Source organism: Pongo abelii, chromosome X (genome assembly GCF_028885655.2).
Source record: "Pongo abelii isolate AG06213 chromosome X, NHGRI_mPonAbe1-v2.0_pri, whole genome shotgun sequence".
In the NCBI taxonomy this organism is placed as follows: domain Eukaryota; kingdom Metazoa; phylum Chordata; class Mammalia; order Primates; family Hominidae; genus Pongo; species Pongo abelii.
Window position 1 is genome coordinate 20,067,896 of NC_072008.2, and position 19,220 is coordinate 20,087,115.

At 39.9% G+C, this 19,220-nt stretch overlaps 1 protein-coding gene across 18 annotated transcripts in view; it reads right to left on the reverse strand.

Annotated features, from left to right (window-relative positions):
* BCLAF3 (BCLAF1 and THRAP3 family member 3) overlaps positions 1–19,220 on the reverse strand; it is a 74,703-nt gene that overhangs the window by 49,259 nt on the left and 6,224 nt on the right. For all 18 annotated transcript variants that reach the window (XR_010139029.1, XR_008518033.2, XR_008518034.2 and 15 more), the window contains exon 2: positions 3,480–3,554. Coding sequence is in view for 14 of the 18 variants with exons in the window: in XM_002831444.5 (XP_002831490.1) it covers positions 3,480–3,520 (41 nt within the window). In the remaining 4 variants the exon portion in view is untranslated. The remainder of the gene's footprint in view (positions 1–3,479; positions 3,555–19,220) is intronic.

Consider the following 19,220-nt stretch of genomic DNA (forward strand, 5'->3'; position numbering starts at 1 on the left):
CTTCTTCCACTCAAACTAAATTCATCAATTTGCTACATCTGCATTCTAAATTGTACATTTGGGGATCTGATTATGGTACTGCCCAATCAACAAGCATACTCTTTTCCATCTGAACTAAGGTATTCCATGTGCTTATCCAAATGAGCTGAGCACACCTGTCCCATTGGAGGAGGGCCAGCTTAGGTGCACAGCAGGATCAATTTTGGAAGACTGCTGACAGCAAAGTTCTGGCAAAAGAAGATGCAGTGACTTCAAAGGGCTAGTCAGCAAAAGCTTACATCCGGTTCAAAGGCCAGGTAAGAAACAAGCAGGAAGGCAAGACTCACACAAATCAATGTGTAGGAGGGTCTCCAGCAAACTGAACATTACCTCTGACAATAAATTAGAGTCTAAGATTTAATGATGCTACAATTCAAACTCAGACCCAAGCCAGGCCCAGAGTTTCTCCAGCTGATTGTCTACTTTCTCTACTAAGGCTGTATCAAGGAGCAAAACATATGTACTTAACCGGGGGAGAAGGGGGAACAAGAGGCTCTTAAGACTTGAATCTCACGCTTAGTTCCTCCAGAAATACCTCTAACATAGGTAAGTTGCTTTTCTTTCCCAGATCTGTTCCTTTGCATTTCTATGGAAAGATGTGCTGTTCGAACAGAGCTTGTAACTTCGGTGAAGTTATACTTTAAAGCAGCTATAATGCTCTCCAAGGACAGCACATCCTTTCTGGAACTACCTTCTCCATACCTCAGCATTGCCAACATTGAGGCTTGTGTTTCCACTAAGGCGGAAGGCTTCTGTATCCAGGGAAACCAGTCTGGGTTGCCTAGATGTAAAGAGAGGTGTGCCACTATCTGGGACACAATAAAGTTCCATTTTGCACCTGGGGACCTTTCACCCCATCTGAGCTGCCCAATTTCTCCATCTCCTCCCTGAGGATTTAATGTCTTCTAATCAATGAGGAAGCGATCCTTGCAGCTTTTGTTATGGCTCTCTCTTAGAAGCCACCATGGAGTTGGCGCAACCATGAGTGAAACCCTTTCCTTTCGATAAGTCTGTGCCCTCCCTACAAGAAAGGAGGGAGATCTACCTTCCTCATGTACCTACTAGGAGTTATATACTGAACTTGGCAATATTGCCCTCTGGAGTCATCAAGCTAGACATACCGGCAAGTGTTATTTAGCTAAAGCAGAAACTCTGCCATCCAGCTGGCTACACCTCATCACAGGAGGAAGCAAGTGGAGCCTCTGAGGACTTCCTGGAAGATTTCATCTCTTTCACAGCCAAGGAGAAAAGCTGGCAGCCAGAGTCAAAGGTCTTCCAGTCTGGACGGAATTCCCAATAATTTACTTTTAATCCTTACTTCACATTCAATATCGGTTTGATATGCTATTTTATATGTTTCATTGCACAGTGTCCCTTTCCTCTGAAGAAGGTTGCTGGAACAGTTGCTATTGTTTTTGGTTTTCCTAAAGGAACAAAAAAGACTCAAGGAGTCTGTTGAGAGACAATTCTCCACAGTCTCTTGAGTTCTGCACGCCTTGCGAGCACCCTGTGAGCAGAGGCACTGACGACCTTTGTTCTAAGGCAGTGTTGCAAGATAGAGATAGGGTCTCACTCAGGGAAAAGGGCTGATGTGTTTGCTGTCCAGGATAATAAAATAAATGTCTCCTCCAAGGCAAAGGCTGCATGGGTTTATCTGCAGCCCCTGATAAGGGACTCATGTTCCTCAGTTGTACTATAACCCCATTGCCTGTATGGAAAGCTCGCTGCCTCACAGCATCCATCCAGTGAGCGGCTCTGCAGTGCCAGCCCTCACAGGACCCAGAGGGTGGGGGGAATGACAGGAACATGAAGCTCAAGCTGCTTGCTACACTCTGAGTAATAAAGGCCTTTGTCTCTGACCCAAGAGTGCCCTGTGGCAGGCTAATAATGTGTTAGTTTGCAAGTAAGGTAAAATATCAGATCCTTTATAGTTTTTAACAAAGAAACCTGAGAAGGAACCTGGAACTCAGGCACTAAGCTTGGCAGGGTCTCTTGTGTCCCTCACCAGCGCCTTTTGTCTTATCAAGAAATGACCTCTGTGGGCCGGGCACGGTGGCTCACGCCTGTAATCCCAGCACTTTGGGAGGCCGAGGCGGGTGGATCACGAGGACAGGAGATGGAGACCATCCTGGCTAACACAGTGAAACCCCGTCTCTACTAAAAATACAAAAAATTAGCTGGGCGTGGTGGCGGGCACCTGTAGTCCGAGCTACTCAGGAGGATGAGGCAGGAGAATGGCGTGAACCTGGGAGACGGAGCTTGCAGTAAGCTGAGATCACGCCATTGCACTCCAGCCTGGGCGACAGAGCGAGATTCCATCTCAAAAAAAAAGAATAAAAATAAAAAAGTAAAAATAAATGACCTCTGTGATACCCTGTTAAAATCATTCACTTCTATACATTCCCTTTTCTTTCTCAAGTTCCTTGCCATTACAAGTTGCTCCTGTGAATTACAAAATGAAAACTGTTGACAAAATGATTGATTAGTTACTGCATAACTGAAACGCATAAGCAAAATGGGCAAGTTATCTTAACATGAAAAATCTTGGTCTGCCTTTTTTGTGTGAAATGATGGTCCTTTTTAAGTCCTAGAAAATACTAGTCACATTTACAGCTCGGTGCCTTTGCTCCTGCTCTCTCCCTTAACTAGAATATTTCTCTTCACTCTTTATGTCTTTAGAAGTTCTACACATCCTGAAATGCCCAGATAAAATTGTTTTCATCTCTTCTTTGAAGACTTTCTTAGCACCCCCGTTTCCCTCCACAAAAACAGAATTATTTCCTCCCTAGAAATCCAGAATCCTTTGTCCCAATAAGTAGCACAGCATTTTCCCCACTGTATCATAGTTGGCCATGGTGTCAATCTCCCAGCCCAACCACGTGCTTGCTGAGGCCAAAGAAGATGGCATATTTGCCTTTGTAGCCCAAGAACCTGCCTGTAGCAGGTGTACAATAAAGACTGGTTAAATTGTTCCAATCTAATTATACATACTTTTGATACTACCAAGAAGGAAAGAGGAGAAATGGACTATAATTGAACTATTCAAAACTCTATTATTCTGCCATGAAGAAGAAAGAGAAAACTCCCTATTTTCTAACTCGAAATTTCTTTAAACATATTAATTATGAAAAAATAAAATGAAATCCATACTGAGGAGTTCTAAACTACTCACTAATTCAAAAAATGTAATACTCTCAAAGATGTTTCTCACTCTCTCTTGCGTGGCCACTGCATTGCTTTTCATTATGGATTAACTCTAGCCACCTGCTATGATTAAACAAAGCTGTCAGCTAATAGAATGTAGAAATACAACCTCTACTATGATAAAGTACCTACTGTGAATAACCAGGTCCCAGGAGCTTAAGTGTTTACTAGTACTGGTGAAATTGAAAGTCACAGCACATCCCAAATCCAAGCTTACTCTGCTAAGAACTGCTCACCTGTGTTTCCACCTGGGGGATCTAGATCGTGACCGTGCCATCCTTTGACACGTGAGCCACTATCCACTTTTTACACTGCAAAGAAACACAGGATTAGCAAGTTTGTAGAAAGAGCCTACAATATGATCTAAAACATAGCGAATGCTGCCAATTTACTTAAACCCTTTGTGCCTCAGCTTCCTCATCTCCAACATGGAAATAATAATAATAGCACCCCTTCTTATTGGAATGTTGTCAGGATAAAATGAATTAAATCAGGGGTCAGTAAACTTTGTCTGCAAAGTGTCGAATAGTAACTATTTTAGGCTTTGCGGGCCATATAAGGTCTCTGTCACATCTGTTTCTTTTTTTTAAAGCAACTCTTTAAAAATGTAAAAATGTGACAACATTGAGATGTGTCGTAAGTGTAAAATCCACATCAGATTTCAAAGAGTTCATATAAAAAATGTAAAATATTTTATTAATGTATTTCTAATATTAACTACATGTTGAAATATTTTGAATATACTAGGTTAAAGGCACTGTATTGGTCAAATTAAAAAAATAAAAGTACAAAAACTATTTAGCTCAAGTGGGTCATACAAAAATAGGCCCGGCAAGTCAAATGCATTGTAGTTTAATGACCCCTAAATTAAATCATAAAAAGAGCTTATTGGTGTCTGGCAACAGCAACTGCTAAATAAGTATTCCAAAAAGGAAAAATTACCCAAAATTCCTCTATCTGAATACAAGCACTATTACTTTCCTGTCTTTCACCATGTACAGAAACACTTCATATAATCACAGTTTAAATGTTTAGGAATACGTGATGGTATACTCTGCTTTTTAAATTGTTGAATTCTAAGAATTACAATTTCTTCTTTTAAAATATCTTTTTTTTTTTTTTTTTTGAGACAGGGTTTTGCTCTTTCTCCCAGGCTGGAGTGCAGTGGTGTGATCACAGTTCACTGCAGCCTCAACTTCCCAGGCTCCAGCGATACTCGACCTCCCAAGTAGCTGGGACCACAAGCGTGCACGACCGCACCTGGCTAATTTTTGTATTTTTTGTAGACACGGGGTTTTGCCATGTTACCCAGGTTGGTCTGGATCTCCTGTGCTCAAGCAATCCTCCGACCTTGGCCTCCCAAAGTGCTGGGATTACAGGCGTGAGCTACCACATCCGGTCAGAACTACAATTTCTAATACTCAACTGCTGCCTAACTTTCCACCAGACAAATATGCCCAAAATGTAATTGAACATTATTAGACATTTAGTTTGCTTCTGGTTTTTTGCTAAAACAAATAATGTCAAATAAGTAAATTTTAAAAGGCACTTCTAAATTTGATTTTTCAAATATTCTTCAGTCTTTAAAAGAAACTGATAGCTTCAGAAACTGAATTTTAAAAACACATAAGTAGGTATAATCTCCTATACTAGCTATTATTTACAACTCAGTAGTCCTCCTCAGTTCTGATACGAATATTAAATAGTTCCTAACTTAGTGGTCCCAAACCCCTGGTGGCTTCTAGAACGACTGCCATGGGCTCATGAATTATCATATAGCTACCGTGCACAGACTACAGAATAAATAAGCATATGTCTCATATATTATGCACCTCGATTTTGCAAATTTCTGAAGATACTACGGTGAAACTAAAATATAAAGGCTTCTTGTCACTATGCAGTTTTTCCACCCACAGATACAAAAAGTACAATTATTACATAGACATCAGTTTAAAGGCGGTCCTCATACTCGAACATTTGCAAACTACTGTTATCCTCAATTTCAAAAGAAAGTAAAAGCATATCAAGTCAAAGAACTTGAACTAGATCACTCATTAGAGGAAGTACAATCAATTCAATTCATTTAGTTATACATAGCCTCTTTCTAAAAAGATTTTCAGGCTAAGAACAATTAGCTTACAAAGTATTATGAAATTAAAACACTAAAGGAAAAAACGTTTACTTAGTAACTAAAAGTATCAAAATGTATTCATTTAACAAATTTTGCTGTGTACCAATTATTTGCCAGACACTGTTCTAGAGCTATAGCAGTGAACAAAAACAGACAAAACTTCCTGCTCTGATAGAGATTACATTCAATAGGAAAGCTTATAATTTAACTAGATAAACTCTGGGTATCAGTTCATACCTATTAAATTTAATGAAAATAATAAACCCAAAGGTGGTAATTTTTTTGGGGGGGGTGGGAACAAAAATATTGCTGATGATAATGAGAAAGGAAAATTTTTCTGGAGCATAATCTTTTTTCCATTTTTAAAAACAAAACATATTTATTGATATTGAATTCACATGCCATACAATTTACCCATTTAAAAAAGTGTACAATTCAATGTTTTTTAGTATATTCACAGTGACATACAACCATTATCACTGTCTAGTTGTAGAACATTTTCATCCTCCCAAAAGAGACCCCATTAGCAGTGAATCCCCACTTCTCCCCTCCCCTGCTTAGCCCGTTTCTATGGATCTGCCTATTCGAGGCATCTCATACAAATGGAATCAAACAGTATGTAGTTTTTTTGTGAGTGGCTTCTTTCACTTAGCATGTTTTCAAGGTTCACCTGTGTTGTAGTATGTATCAGTACGTCATCCCTTTTTATGGTAGAATAATAGACATTTCATTGTATGGGTACACCACATTTTGTTCATTCATTCACCTCTCCATGCATATTTGGGTTGTTTCTACCTTTCAGCTATTATAAATAATGCTCTTACGAACATTTGTGTACAAGTTTTTATGTGGACATATGTTTTCATTTCCTTCGGTATATACCTAGGAGTGGAATTACTGGGTCACTTGGTAACTCTATGTTTAACTTTTTGAGGATCTGCCAAACTTTTCCAAAGTAGCTGCACCATTTTACATTCCCACCAGCAGCATATGAGGGTTCTAATTTTTCTACATCCTCACCAACACTTAACTATATTTTTGACTATAGCCATCCTAGTGGGTATGAAGTGGTATCTCACTGTGGTTTTGATTTGCATTTCCCTAATGACTAACGAAAAGTAATCTTGAAACATGTAAGAAACTATGAAACTAATCATACCCCCTTTCCCTTAATCTAGTAATTTCAGTTTAAACTTGTTTTAAAAAATAATTCAAAAGAAAAAAATCAGCTGTGTATACTAAGATGTTTGTATCAGTTTTATTTATAATAGGAAAGAAGAAAAGCTCAAGAAAACTAATAACCCAAATGCTCAACAAAAAAGATTAAACAAATGTGAGTTAGATACATCTAGTTGCTTCCTACCTTTCTCCCAGCCTTATGTGTGTCTTTTCCTCCACACACCCTACTAGTCCCCTACACCACACTACATGCTTTCCCTGATCAGGCCATGCTGGTCCAGCACATGATGGCCTTCCCTCGGTCAGCTTGACAAATCCCTATTCTTTCCCGATTGTGTAACTATCACATCCTCTAGGACTCTTTCCTGGACTTTCTTTTTTTTCCCTCTGGGCTTCTTTCTCCTTGGGAATTCTAGGTTTATTTTGCAATTATTTCAACACCTCGTATTTATTTACATAATTGTATTTATTTCAATAGGCAAAAGACTCCATTATCACAGAACACAAAACTCAAATGACCTATGAATGTATGAGATGTTCAACTTAATTAGCAATTGGGAAAATACAAATTAAGATCATAGCCATTTGATATGCCAAAGGGCTTATGATCACCCATCAGATAGGCCAAAAATGTTTAAGTTGCATATTCCAAAGTGTTGGCAAAGATGTGTGAAAATGCTGTATACAGACTTGCATGCGTACAAACTTTCCCACAGAAACATGCCACATATGTAGAATCGGAATGTATATTTTACAAATAATTTCTTCATACAGAATCCAGTCAATGAACATTAAAGGAAGTGATAAAACAGTCATTTCTGGGGCCTACCCAATTATGAAACAATAATCGAAATCATTTTTTCTAATAGATTATATTGGAAATGCTAGCAAGCTGAGAATGCTATCATAGCTCTAACAATAACATTTATAAAATGTCACACTTTCAGAGGTTCATGATTAACTGTCATGGATAATATTTGAAAGATTACTTTTGTTATATAGGGTTCACCAGTGGAGACTTCAAATTTGACTGAGTCTAAATAACCAAGTTGTTGTCATAGCCATAAGTAAAAAATGCTATACTTTAGTCAGATACACACCCTAAGAAGTAAGAAAGTATAAACACCATAATTTCTTTCTTTTTTTCTAATGTGTCATGTAAACACCAGTAGCCTTTGATTCTAAAGGATGATATAAAAAAGGCAAAAACAAAATATGACTTGTTATAATTTACAAAGTCCTAATTATAAAAAGCTGTATAGAAACTTTAAAAAATTGGAATCATTTTAACTCAGAAAAAGGGCTTTAAAGACATTCAGACATTACATCATACTTTATAAAGTTTGCTTGAAAAATATTTAGAGACAGGTATTTTATATGTGGCCAAACAGAGTCAGAGAAAGACACAGTATCTTGCCATTAGTTCTGTCACAAATCTATCATAGGGTTAAATAAAACATTCTGAGCAAAAAAAAAAAAAAAAAAAGATGTGTGAAAATGGGAATTCTCAGTTACTGGCTAGGTGAACTGTACATGGTACAGTATAACCAGTTTGAAAATACCGTTGCCCCTTGGTACACTCAGGGGATTGGTTCCAGAATCCCTACATACGCCAAAATCCGTGCATATCCAAGTCCCTCTGTATAGGCAGCTTTCGCATATCTCAAATGCCGTATTTTCTATACCCGTTTCATTGGGAAAAACTTCACATATAAGTAGACCCACACAGTTCAAACCCAGTTGTTCAAGTGTCACCTGTAGTTTGGAAATACCCAATAAAGTCGAACATGCCCATATCCCACAGCCCAACAATTCCATGCAGGAATATACATTGGAGTAGTTCTCAAACTTTAGTGTGCATTAGAATCGTCTGGAGGGCTGGTTAAAATACAGATTGCTGGACCCTACCCCTGGGGTGGGCCCCACTCCAGCAGGTCCCCAGGTGATGTGGATGCTGCTGGTCCAGGGGCTACAGAACCACTAGTTTTAAAGGAAAAGTGGACATCACTTGGGAGAAAATATTTACAAGTGAGATTTATTGCATGTGATAAAAGAAGTATTATTAAGAACTTTTTCCTTCACCCAATATTAAAATTAGTTTTACTAAAATTCAAATGGGCCAGGCATGGAAGCTCATTCACCCCTGTAATCCCAGCACTTTGGGAGGCTGAGGCGGGTGGATCACGAGGTCAGGAGATTGAGACCATCCTGGCTAAAACAGTGAAACCCCGTCTCTACTAAAAATACAAAAAAATTAGCCGGGCATGGTGGCGCGCGCCTGTAGTCCCAGCTACTTGGGAGGTTGAGGCAGGAGAATCGCTTGAACCCAGGGGGCGGAGGGTGCAGTGAGCCGAGATCGCGCCACTGGACTCCAGCCTAGGTGAAAGAGTGAGACTGCATCTCAAAAAAATAAATAAATAAATAAATGTCAAACTATTCATTCGAAGATGGTGAATTTTATTGCATATAAATTATACCTCAAAGCTGTAAAAACATTAGCTTGGGGGTGATGAAAATATTCTAAAATTAGATCAGATATTATGGAGATGGTTGCATAACTCTGCAAGCATACTAAAAACCACTGAAATGCACACTTTAAACCAGTAAATTATAAAGCTATTTTTTAAAGTTAACTTTGTTTGCAATTGCTTAGTGGGCATCAGCTGATAATGAGAAGTACTAGTTCAGCTGCTTGATAGATAAGAGAGGAGGTTTAAACATACAGCCTGAGCTGAGAATGCTTTTTACATTTTAAAGTGTTGTAAAAAAAAAAAAAAGAAAGAAAGAAAGAAGAAGAATATGTGACAGAGGCTGTACGTGGCCCACAAAGCCTAAAATATTTACTATATGGTTATTTTTTTTTTTTTCCTTTTCTTTTTTTGAGATGGAATCTCACTCTGTCACCCAGGCTGGAGTGCAGTGCTGCGATCTCAGCTCACTGCAACCTCCGCCTCCTGGGTTCAAGCGATTCTCATGCCTCAGCCTCCCAAGTAGCTGAGACTACAGGTGTGCGCCACCACGCCCGGCTAATCTTTGTGCTTTCAGTAGAGACAGGGTTTCACCACGTTGGCCAGGCTGGTCCTGAACTTCTGGCCTCAAATGATCTGCCTGCCTCAGCCTCCCAAAGGGCTAGGATTACAGGCATGAGCCACCACGCCTGGCCCATGCCCAGCTAATTTTTAAAATTTTTTGTAGAGACGGGTCTCAATACGTTGCCAAGCTGGTCTCAAACTCTTAGGCTCAAGCGATCCTCCTGCCTCGGCCTTTCAAAGCATTGGGATTACAGGCGTGAACCACCACACATGGCTGCCAGGAGCATTTCACACACCTTCCTCCTGGAAACATTTTCTTCACTTGGATTCCAGAATACTACACTTTCTTGATTTTCCTCCTACCTCTATAACAATTCCTTCTGTCTCTTTTGCCAATTTCTCCTCATCTTCCCTGTCATCATCCTGACCCTTAAGAGTGAACCCAGTCTTCCTCTAAATAGTGACTTTGGTCTTTGGACTTGTGTCCATACTCTCATTCAGTCTCATGCCTTTAAATACCCTCTATAAACTAACAACCTCAAATTTATATCTCCAGCTCACACCCATCCCATGCACTCCAGTCTTGCATATCCAGCAGCCCACTGGATTCTGTAAACTTGTCCATGAGCAAACTCCTCACTTCCCTCCAACATTTTCTCCTCTCACAGTCTATCCCATCTCAGTAAATGGCAGCTCCATCCTTCCAGTTTTCAACAAAGAGGAAATACAAATGTCCAATAAACACATGAAAAGATACTCCACCCTGCTAAGAATCCAGGAAATAACATGAAAATAATGAGATATTATTTCACACTCATGAGATTTGAAAAATTTTTAAGTCTGATGGCACCCACGTGTTGACAAGAGAGTGGGAAAACAGAATTTATTTATTTCTTTTTTTTTTTTTTGAGACGGAGTCTCACTCTGTCACCCAGGCTGGAGTGCAGTGGCGCAATCTCGGCTCCCTGCAGCCTCCGCCTCTCGGGTTCCAGCGATTCTCCTGCCTCAGCCTCCCAAGTAGCTGGGATTACAGGCACGTGCCACCACTCCTGGCTAATTTTTGTATTTTTAGTAGAGACAAGGTTTCACCACGTTGGCCAGGCTGGTCTCGAACTCCTGACCTCAGGTGATCCACCTGCCTCAGTCTCCCAAAGTGCTGAGATTACAGGCAAGAGCCACCATGCCCGGCCAGAAAACAAAATTTCCTACCTGCGAAAATTTTCTTCCCAAAAAACCATGAAGCAAAAGGAAACAGTAAGTCTGTAGAGGCACACCTCATTGTGTTGTGCTCTGCCTTACTGTGCTTCACAGATACTGCATTTTTTTATAATGCAGGGTTTGTGGCAAACCTGTATCGAACAAGTCTATCAGTGCCATTTTTCCAACCTCATGTGTTTACTTCTTGTCTCTGTGTCATGTCACATTTTGGGAATTCTCAAAATATTTCAAACTTCTTCCTTATTATTATATCTGTTATGGTGATCTGTGATCTTTGATGTTACTATTGTAATTGGGGGCACCATGAACCATGCCCTTATAAGATGCGAACATAATCAATAAATGTAGTATGTGTTCTGATGGGGCATTCTTCCTTCTCTCTCCCTTTCCTCAGGCCTCCCTACTCCCTGAGACACAGTAATATTGAAATGAGGTCAACTAATAATCCTAAAATGGCCTCTAGATGTTCAAGTGAAAGGAAGAGTCACATATCTCACGTTAAATCAAAAGCTAGAAATGATTAAGCTTAGTGAGGAAGGCTCATCGAAAGCTGAGAAAGGCCAAAAACTAGACTTCTTGGGCCAAACAGCCAAGCTGTGGATGCAAAGGAAAAGTTCTTGAAGGAAATTAAATGTGTTACTTCAATGAACACATGAATAAGAAAGTGAAACAGCCTTATTGCTGATACGGAGAAAGTGTGAGTGGTCTGGATAGAAGCTCAAACCAGCCACAACGTTCCCTTAAGCCAAAGCCCAATCCAGAGCAAGACTCTAACTCCATTCAATTTTGTGAAGCCTGAGAGAGGTAAGGAAGCTGCAGAAGCAAAGCTGGAAGTTAGCAGAGGTTGGCTTGTGAGATTTAAGGAAAGAAGCCATTGCCATAACATAAAAGGGCAAAGTGAGGCAGCAAGTGCTGACAGAGAAGCTGCAGCAAGTTATCCAGAAGATCACTGATGAAGGTGGTTACGTTAAACAACACGTTTTCAGTGTAGATGAAACAGCCTTCTTTTGGAAGAAGATCGGACTTTCACAATTAGAGAGGTAAATGCCTGGCCTCAAAGCTTTAAAGGACAGCCTGACTCTCTTGTTAGGGGCTAATGCAACTATGACTTTCAGTTGAAGCCAATGTTCACTGACCATTCTAAAAATCCCGGGGCCCTTAAGAATTACGCTAAATCTACTCTGCCTGTGCTCCGTAAATGGGACAACAAAGCCTGAGTGACAGCACATCTGTTTACAGCATGGTTTACTGAATATTTTAAGCCCACTGTTGAGACCTACTGCTCAGAAAAAAAAAAAAAAAAGATTCCTTTCAAAATATTAATACTCATTGACAATGCACCTGGTCACCCAAGAGCTCTGATGGAGATACACAAAGAGATTAATGCTGTTTTTGTGCCTGCTAACACAGCATTCATTCTGTAGCCCATAGATCAAGGAGTAATTTTGACTTTCAAGTCTTGTTATTTAAGAAATACGTTTTGTAAGACTATAGCTGCCATCGATAGTGATTCCTCTGATGGATCTGGGGAAAGTCAATTGAAAACCTTCTGGAAAGGATTCACCATTCTAGATGCCATTAAGAACATTCATGACTCATGGGAGGAGGTCAAAATATCAATATTAACAGGGGTTTGGAAGAAGTTGATTCCAACTCTCATGGATGATTTTGAGGGGTTCAAGACTTCAGTGGAGGAAGTCAATGCAGATGTGGTAGAAACACCAAGAGAGCTAGAATAGGAAGTAAAGCCTGAAGATGTGACTAAATTGCTGCAATCTCATGATCAAACTCGGATGTATGCAGAGTTGCTTCTTACAGATGAGCAAAGAAAGTGGTTTCTTGATTGGGATCTCCTCCTGGTGAAGATGCTATGAACATTGTTGAAATTACAAAAAAGGATTTAGAACATTACATATGTTTAGTTGATAAAGCAGTAGCAGGGTTTAACAGGTTTACTTTAATTTTGATAGAAGTGCTACTGTGAGTAAAATGCTATCAAACAGCATCTACGCTACAGAGAAATCTCTTTTTTTTTTTTTTTTGTCTTATATTTTTTCAGAGATGGGGTTTCACTTTGTTGCCCAGGCTGGTCTTGATCTCCTATCCTCAAGAGATACTCCTGCCTTAGCCTCCCAAAGTGCTGGGATTACAGGGGTGAGCCACAGCATGCAGCCAGAGAAATCTTTTGTAAAAGGAAGAGCTGATCGATGCAACAAATCTTATTGTTGTCTTATTTTAAGAAATTGCCCTAGGCTGGGCGTGGTAGCTCATGCCTGTAATCCCAGCCCTTTGGGAGGCCAACGCAGGTGAATCAGTTGAGGCCAGGAGTTCGAGACCAGCCTGGCCAACATGGTGAAACCCCGTCTCTACTAAAAATACAAAAATTAGCCAGGTGTGGTGGCATACACCTATAATCCCAGCTACTTGGAAGGCTGAGGCAGGAGAATCACTTGAACCCCCGGGAGGTGGAGGTTCCAGTGAGCCACGATCGTGCCACTGCACTCCAGCCTGGGTGACAGAGCAAGACTTCACCCCCTCCCAAAAAAAATTGCCTTAGCTACCCCAACCTTCAACAACCAACCCCGATCAGTCACCAGCCCATAACACTAAGGCAAGACCCTTCATCAGCAGAAAGATGATGCGTCACTGAAGGCTTAGAGGACCATCAGCATTTTTTTTTTAGCAATAATATATTTTTAAATTAAGGTATGTATTGTTTTAGACATAATGGTTTTGCACACCTAACAAACTACAGTATAGCATAAACATAACTTTTATGTGCATCAGGAAACAAAAAATTGTGTGACTCACTTTACTACAATATTCGCTTTATTGTGGTGGTCTGGAACCAAACCTGCAATATCTCTGAGGTATGCCTGTATTACAAATAGAATTAAATATATTCAAAAGCATTTGAGGATATTAAAAAACCTACCTTGAATAAGAAATTCACAAACTAAGAACAGAAATAGATGAAAAACAAATAAAAAATGGAAAAATGAAAGAATAAAAGTTAACTGAACTCAAGAAAAAAAAATGGGAGAAAAAGACTCAACTATCTCAAAAGTGAGGAATAAATTACAACGTGTCCAAGGGAGAATAAACTCAAATTAAAATTTAATAAGGAACAGTGAAGGCAGGCATGAAAACAACCGAGAAAATAAAAATGACATTGAGGGAGAGGGAGAGAGAGAGAGAGAAAGAGTAGTGGGGAGAGGGAAAGAAAGGTTCAGAGAAAAAGTAGTGGAAATAGCAAATAGGTAGAGAAAAAAACTAATATTCATACAATTGCAGTCCCTGAAGAAGAAAAACAAACAACAGAACTGAACTAATATTTAAAACTATAATTTGCTCAGAATGCAAGAAAACATTCCAGAAATTTTAAATTACCTAAAATACCTGAATCTACACATTTAAGGGCTCGCCAGGTACCTAGGAAAATTAATCTAGAACAAGTAAGTCTGAAATATAGCCTAGTAAAAACTATGTGATTTCAAACATAAAGATAAAATTCTCAAGGCTTCCAGGCAAAAAGAATAAATAACTTACAAGTCCAAAAGAATTGGGTCAGTATCAAATTATGAGATTTTTCAAAAACAAAATACAAAGCAAGGTGAGAAACAGAGCAGCACTAAAAAATAAAACTCAATGAAAGTAATGTGAGCCGAGGATTTTACATCAGTCATGATGTTGCTTAAACATCAAGGCAACAAGAAAAACAGTTTTCAACTTACAAGGGTATAGGGAATTCTGCACTCACTAACCCTTTCTGAGGAATATACTGGAGGATGAGCTTTATTCAACTAAATGGGGGAAATGTCAGCAAAAGGACTGATCATGAGCATTTAAAAATATGTAAATGTATATATAAGACACTAAAAGAAAGATAAGGATGAAGGTGGAAGATTAGTGTAAAATTGCTACACATTGGCTGGGCGTGGTGGCTCACACTTGTAATCCCAGCACTTTGGGAGGCTGAGGTGGGCAGATCACCTGAGATCAGGAGTTGGAGACCAGCCTGGCCAACATGGTGAAACCCCGTCTCTACCAAAAATACAAAAAATTAGACAGGCGTGGTGTTGCACACCTGTAGTCCCAGCTACTCGGGAGGCTGAGGCACGAGAATCGCTTGAACCTGGGAGGCAGAGGTTGCAGTGAGCCAAGATTACACCACTGCACTCCAGCCTGGGAGACAGAGTAAGACTCTGTCTCAAAAAAAAAAAAAAAAAAATTGCTACACATTGTGATAGAGTTAAAAAAAGAAAGTACAACTAGAAAACAGGAGAAGAAGAGAAAGCAAGAGAGAACAGTAGAAGCAGTTCCACTGCTATGTACACAATAGGTGGGTTTAAGAGATACTGGCAGGAAAAAACAGGTACACCAGATATTAAGAGGTTAAACAAATCAACACAGGGTGCTGAGACAACTGGATATCCAAAGCAAAAGGTTAAAGTTTGACCCTACCTCACACCATATACAAAAATTAACTCAAAATGGATTAAGGACCTAAACATAAGAGCTAAATCTATAAAACTTAGAAGAAAACATAAAAATAATCTGTGTGATCTTAGATCAGGAAATGATTTTTAAGTTAGGATATCAAAAACAAAGCAACATTATTTCCAATTGCTGCTACAAAAAAATCAAAACAAAACAAAAAACAAAGCAACAAAAGAAAAAATAGATAAACTGGGCATCATCAAAATAACAAGCATTTCAGGGATGTAGAAATATTGGAACCCTCACACATTCCTAGTAGAAATGTAAAACAGAGTAGCCACTTGGAAAATTTTGGCAGTTCCCCCACAAGTTAAACATAGAGTTACTATATGACCCAACTATTCCACTCCTAGATAGATACCCAGGAGAAATGAAAACATATGTCTACACAAAACTTGTATACAAATATCCATAGGAGCATATTAATACTACACTATACAATGGAATATGTATCATCTGACCATAAAAGGGAATGAAGTACCAATACATGCTACAACACAGACAAACCTGGAAAACATTATGCTAAGCAAAAGAAGCCAGTCACAAAAGACCACTATTACATGATTCCCTTTATGTGAAATGTCCAGAATAAGCAAATCCATAGAAATAAAAAGTAGACTGGTGGTTGCTTGGGTGGGAGAAGGGGTGGGGGGGATGAGAAATGATGGCTAATGGGCACAGAGTTTCTTTTTGGGGTGAAGAAAATGTTCTAAAATTAGACTGTGGTGATGGTTGCACAACTCTATGAATATACTAAAAAACACTGAATTGTACACTTTAAATGGGTAAATTGTGTTATGTTAATTCTATCTCAACAAAGCTGTTACAGAAAAAAAATCAACTGACAGAGATTCCACACTAAATGTGAATTCAGCATCTACAAATGCAAAGAATAAAAATTCCCCAGGAAAGCCTTTGCAACAAAGAAGCCTCAGGCTGGGCGTGGTGGCTCATGCCTGTAATCCCAACACTTTGGAAGGCAGAGGCAGGCAGATCCTTTGAGCCCAGAAGTTAGAGACCAGCCTGGGCAACATAGCGAAACCCCCTCTCTCCAACAACAACAACAAACAAACAAACAAACAAACAAAAAAGCCACACTCCCATCACAGAAACGCACCAAGTCAGAGCCCACAGAAAAAGAGCACAATCGGTAGAATAGTGAGAAGGGGAAGGTAGACCTGAAGAGACCATCATGGATTATTATCTTGGCCACGGTGGGTAGCTGTTATCTGTTATTGCCAGTTCTTCAGTAAGAAGGAGCACAAAGTAGATACACAATTCCACAGTTGTCTATCATTATCCTACTTTGATTACATAGATGCAATTTCACACACACACACACACACACACACACGCACAGATAAGCAAACAAAGGAGTGAGGGCATTTTAAAAGGTGTAAGTACAAAGGTAAATGATCAGAACAAAAATGCAAACCTTCCTAAATACCCCCCGCACACACCCTAATTTTTGTAATAAAAGAGCAAAATATCTACCTCGCATAGAGAAATGGCAAAGATAACAAATACACATAATTATAAAATATTATGATGGATTTGAGGTCAAATTTTTCAGTCCTAACAATAAATGTGGGTGGGCTTAATCCACCTATTACAATAAAAATTTTTCAATTTGACTAACAAAAGAAACCTCAACAACTTTTACAATACAAAAGACATATCTAAACCAAAGTGATTCCAAAGTGATTCCTTTTTTCTTTTTTTCTTTTTTTCTTTTTTTTTTTTTTTTTTTTTTTTTTTTGAGACGGAGGCTCTGTTGCCCAGGCTGGACTGCAGCGGCACCATCTCCACTCACTGCAACCTCCACCTCCCAAGTTCAAGCGATTCCCGTGCTTCAGCCTCCTGAGTAGCTAGTACTATAGGTGTGCACCACCATACCCAGCTAAATTTTTTTGTATTTTTAGTGGAGATGGGGTTTCGCCATGTTGGCCAAGCTGGTCTCGAACTCCTGACCTCAGGTGATCCACCTGCCTTGGCCTCCCAAAGTGCTGGGATTACAGACGTGAGCCACAACACCCAGCCCCAAAGTGATTCTGAATGGTTAAAAATAAAAGGTTAGGCTGGGCATAGTGGCTCACACCCCTAACCCCAGCACTGTGGGAGGCCGAGGCAGGCGGGTGGATCACCGGAAGTCAGGAGTTTGAGACCAGCTTGGCCAGCATGGCGAAACCCTGTCTCTACTAAAAATACAAAAAAATTAGCTGGGCATGGTGGCTCATGCCTGTAATCCCAGCACTTTGGGAGGCCAAGGCGGGTAGATCACCTGAGGTCAGAAGACAAGCCTGGCAAACATGGCAAAACCCTGTCTCCACTAAAAATATTTTAAAAAATGTAGCTAGGCATGGTGGCATGCGCCTACGGTCCCAGCTACTCAGGAGGCTGAGGCAGGAGAATCACTTGAACCCAGGAGGCGGAGCTTACAGTAAGCCAAGATCACACCACTGCACTCCAGCCTGGGCAACAGGGTGAGACACAGTCTATAAATAAATAAGTAAATAAATAAATAGCTGGAAAAGGTATACGAGGCAAATGGAAACAAAAAGAGAGTAGGCGGCTGGGCAAGGTGGCTCATGCTTGTAATCCCAGCACTTTGGGAGGCTAAGGTAGGTGGATCACCTGAGGTCAGGAGTTCGAGACCAGCCTGGCAAACACGGTGAAACCCCGTCTCTGCTAAAAACATAAAAAAATGTAGCCGGGTGTGGTGGCGCATGCCTATAGTTCCAGCTACTCAGGAGGCTGAGGCAGGAGAATCGCTTGAACCCAGGAGGCAGAGCTTACAGCGAGCTGAGATCGCACCACTGCACTCCAGCCTGGGCAACAAAGCAAGATTCCATCAAAAAAAAAAGAAAAAAAAAAAAAAAGGCCAGGCACGGTGGCTCATGCCTGTAGTCCCAGCACTTTGGGAGGCCAAGGCAGGCATGTAGCGGAGTCAAGAGATCGAGACCATCCTGGCTAGCACAGTGAGACCCAGTCTCTACTAAAAATACAAAAAAAAAAAAAAATTACCCGAGCATGGTGGCAGACGCCTGTAGTCCCAGCCACTCTAGAGGCTGAGGCAGGAGAATCGCTTGAATCTGGGAGGCAGAAGTTGCAGTGAGCCGAGATCACGCCACTGCACTCTAGCCTGGGAAACAGAGCAAGACTCCATCTCAAAAAAAAAAAAAAAAGACTAGGGATGGCAATCCTGGTCTCAGGCAAAGAAAGCAGAATCCATGTCCTAAAGCATTAACTGTGACACAAAAAGACACTTTTTAATCCTAAAAGCCACACCCCACAATGAAGATATAACATATAAATATATGTATTTATATAAACATAACACGGCAATCACCTTCATGAGACAAAAACTACAAGAGATGCGAGGAGACACTGGAAACACACTAATAATAGGAGACTTTAATACATCATTCTTTGTACAAGACATATTAGGTGAACCAAAAATAAGGAGACCTAAAATCTAAACAACATACTCAATAGAGTAACTCTTACTAATGTTTATCAAACTCTACACTCTGAAACTAATGAATACAGTTTCTTCTCAACTGCTCACACCACATTCATCAAAATAATCATATATTAGGTCACAAAGAAAAAATATTTCCACTTTAATAAAGTGGAAATATTACAAACAATATGTCTGATTATAATGTAATGAAACTAGAATTTATTAACAAAAATTTAAAAAACAGGCTTTTCCATCTAGAAATTTAACAGCCTACTATTAAGCAACTCCTGGGTATTCTAGAACTAAAATTATACTTTTTTTTTGTTTGAGACGGAGTTTCGCTCTTGTTGCCCAGGCTGGAGTGCAATGGCACAATCTCGGGTCACTGCAACCTCCGCCTCCCAGGTTCAAGTGATTCTCCTGCCTCAGCCTCCCGAGTAGCTGGGATTATAGG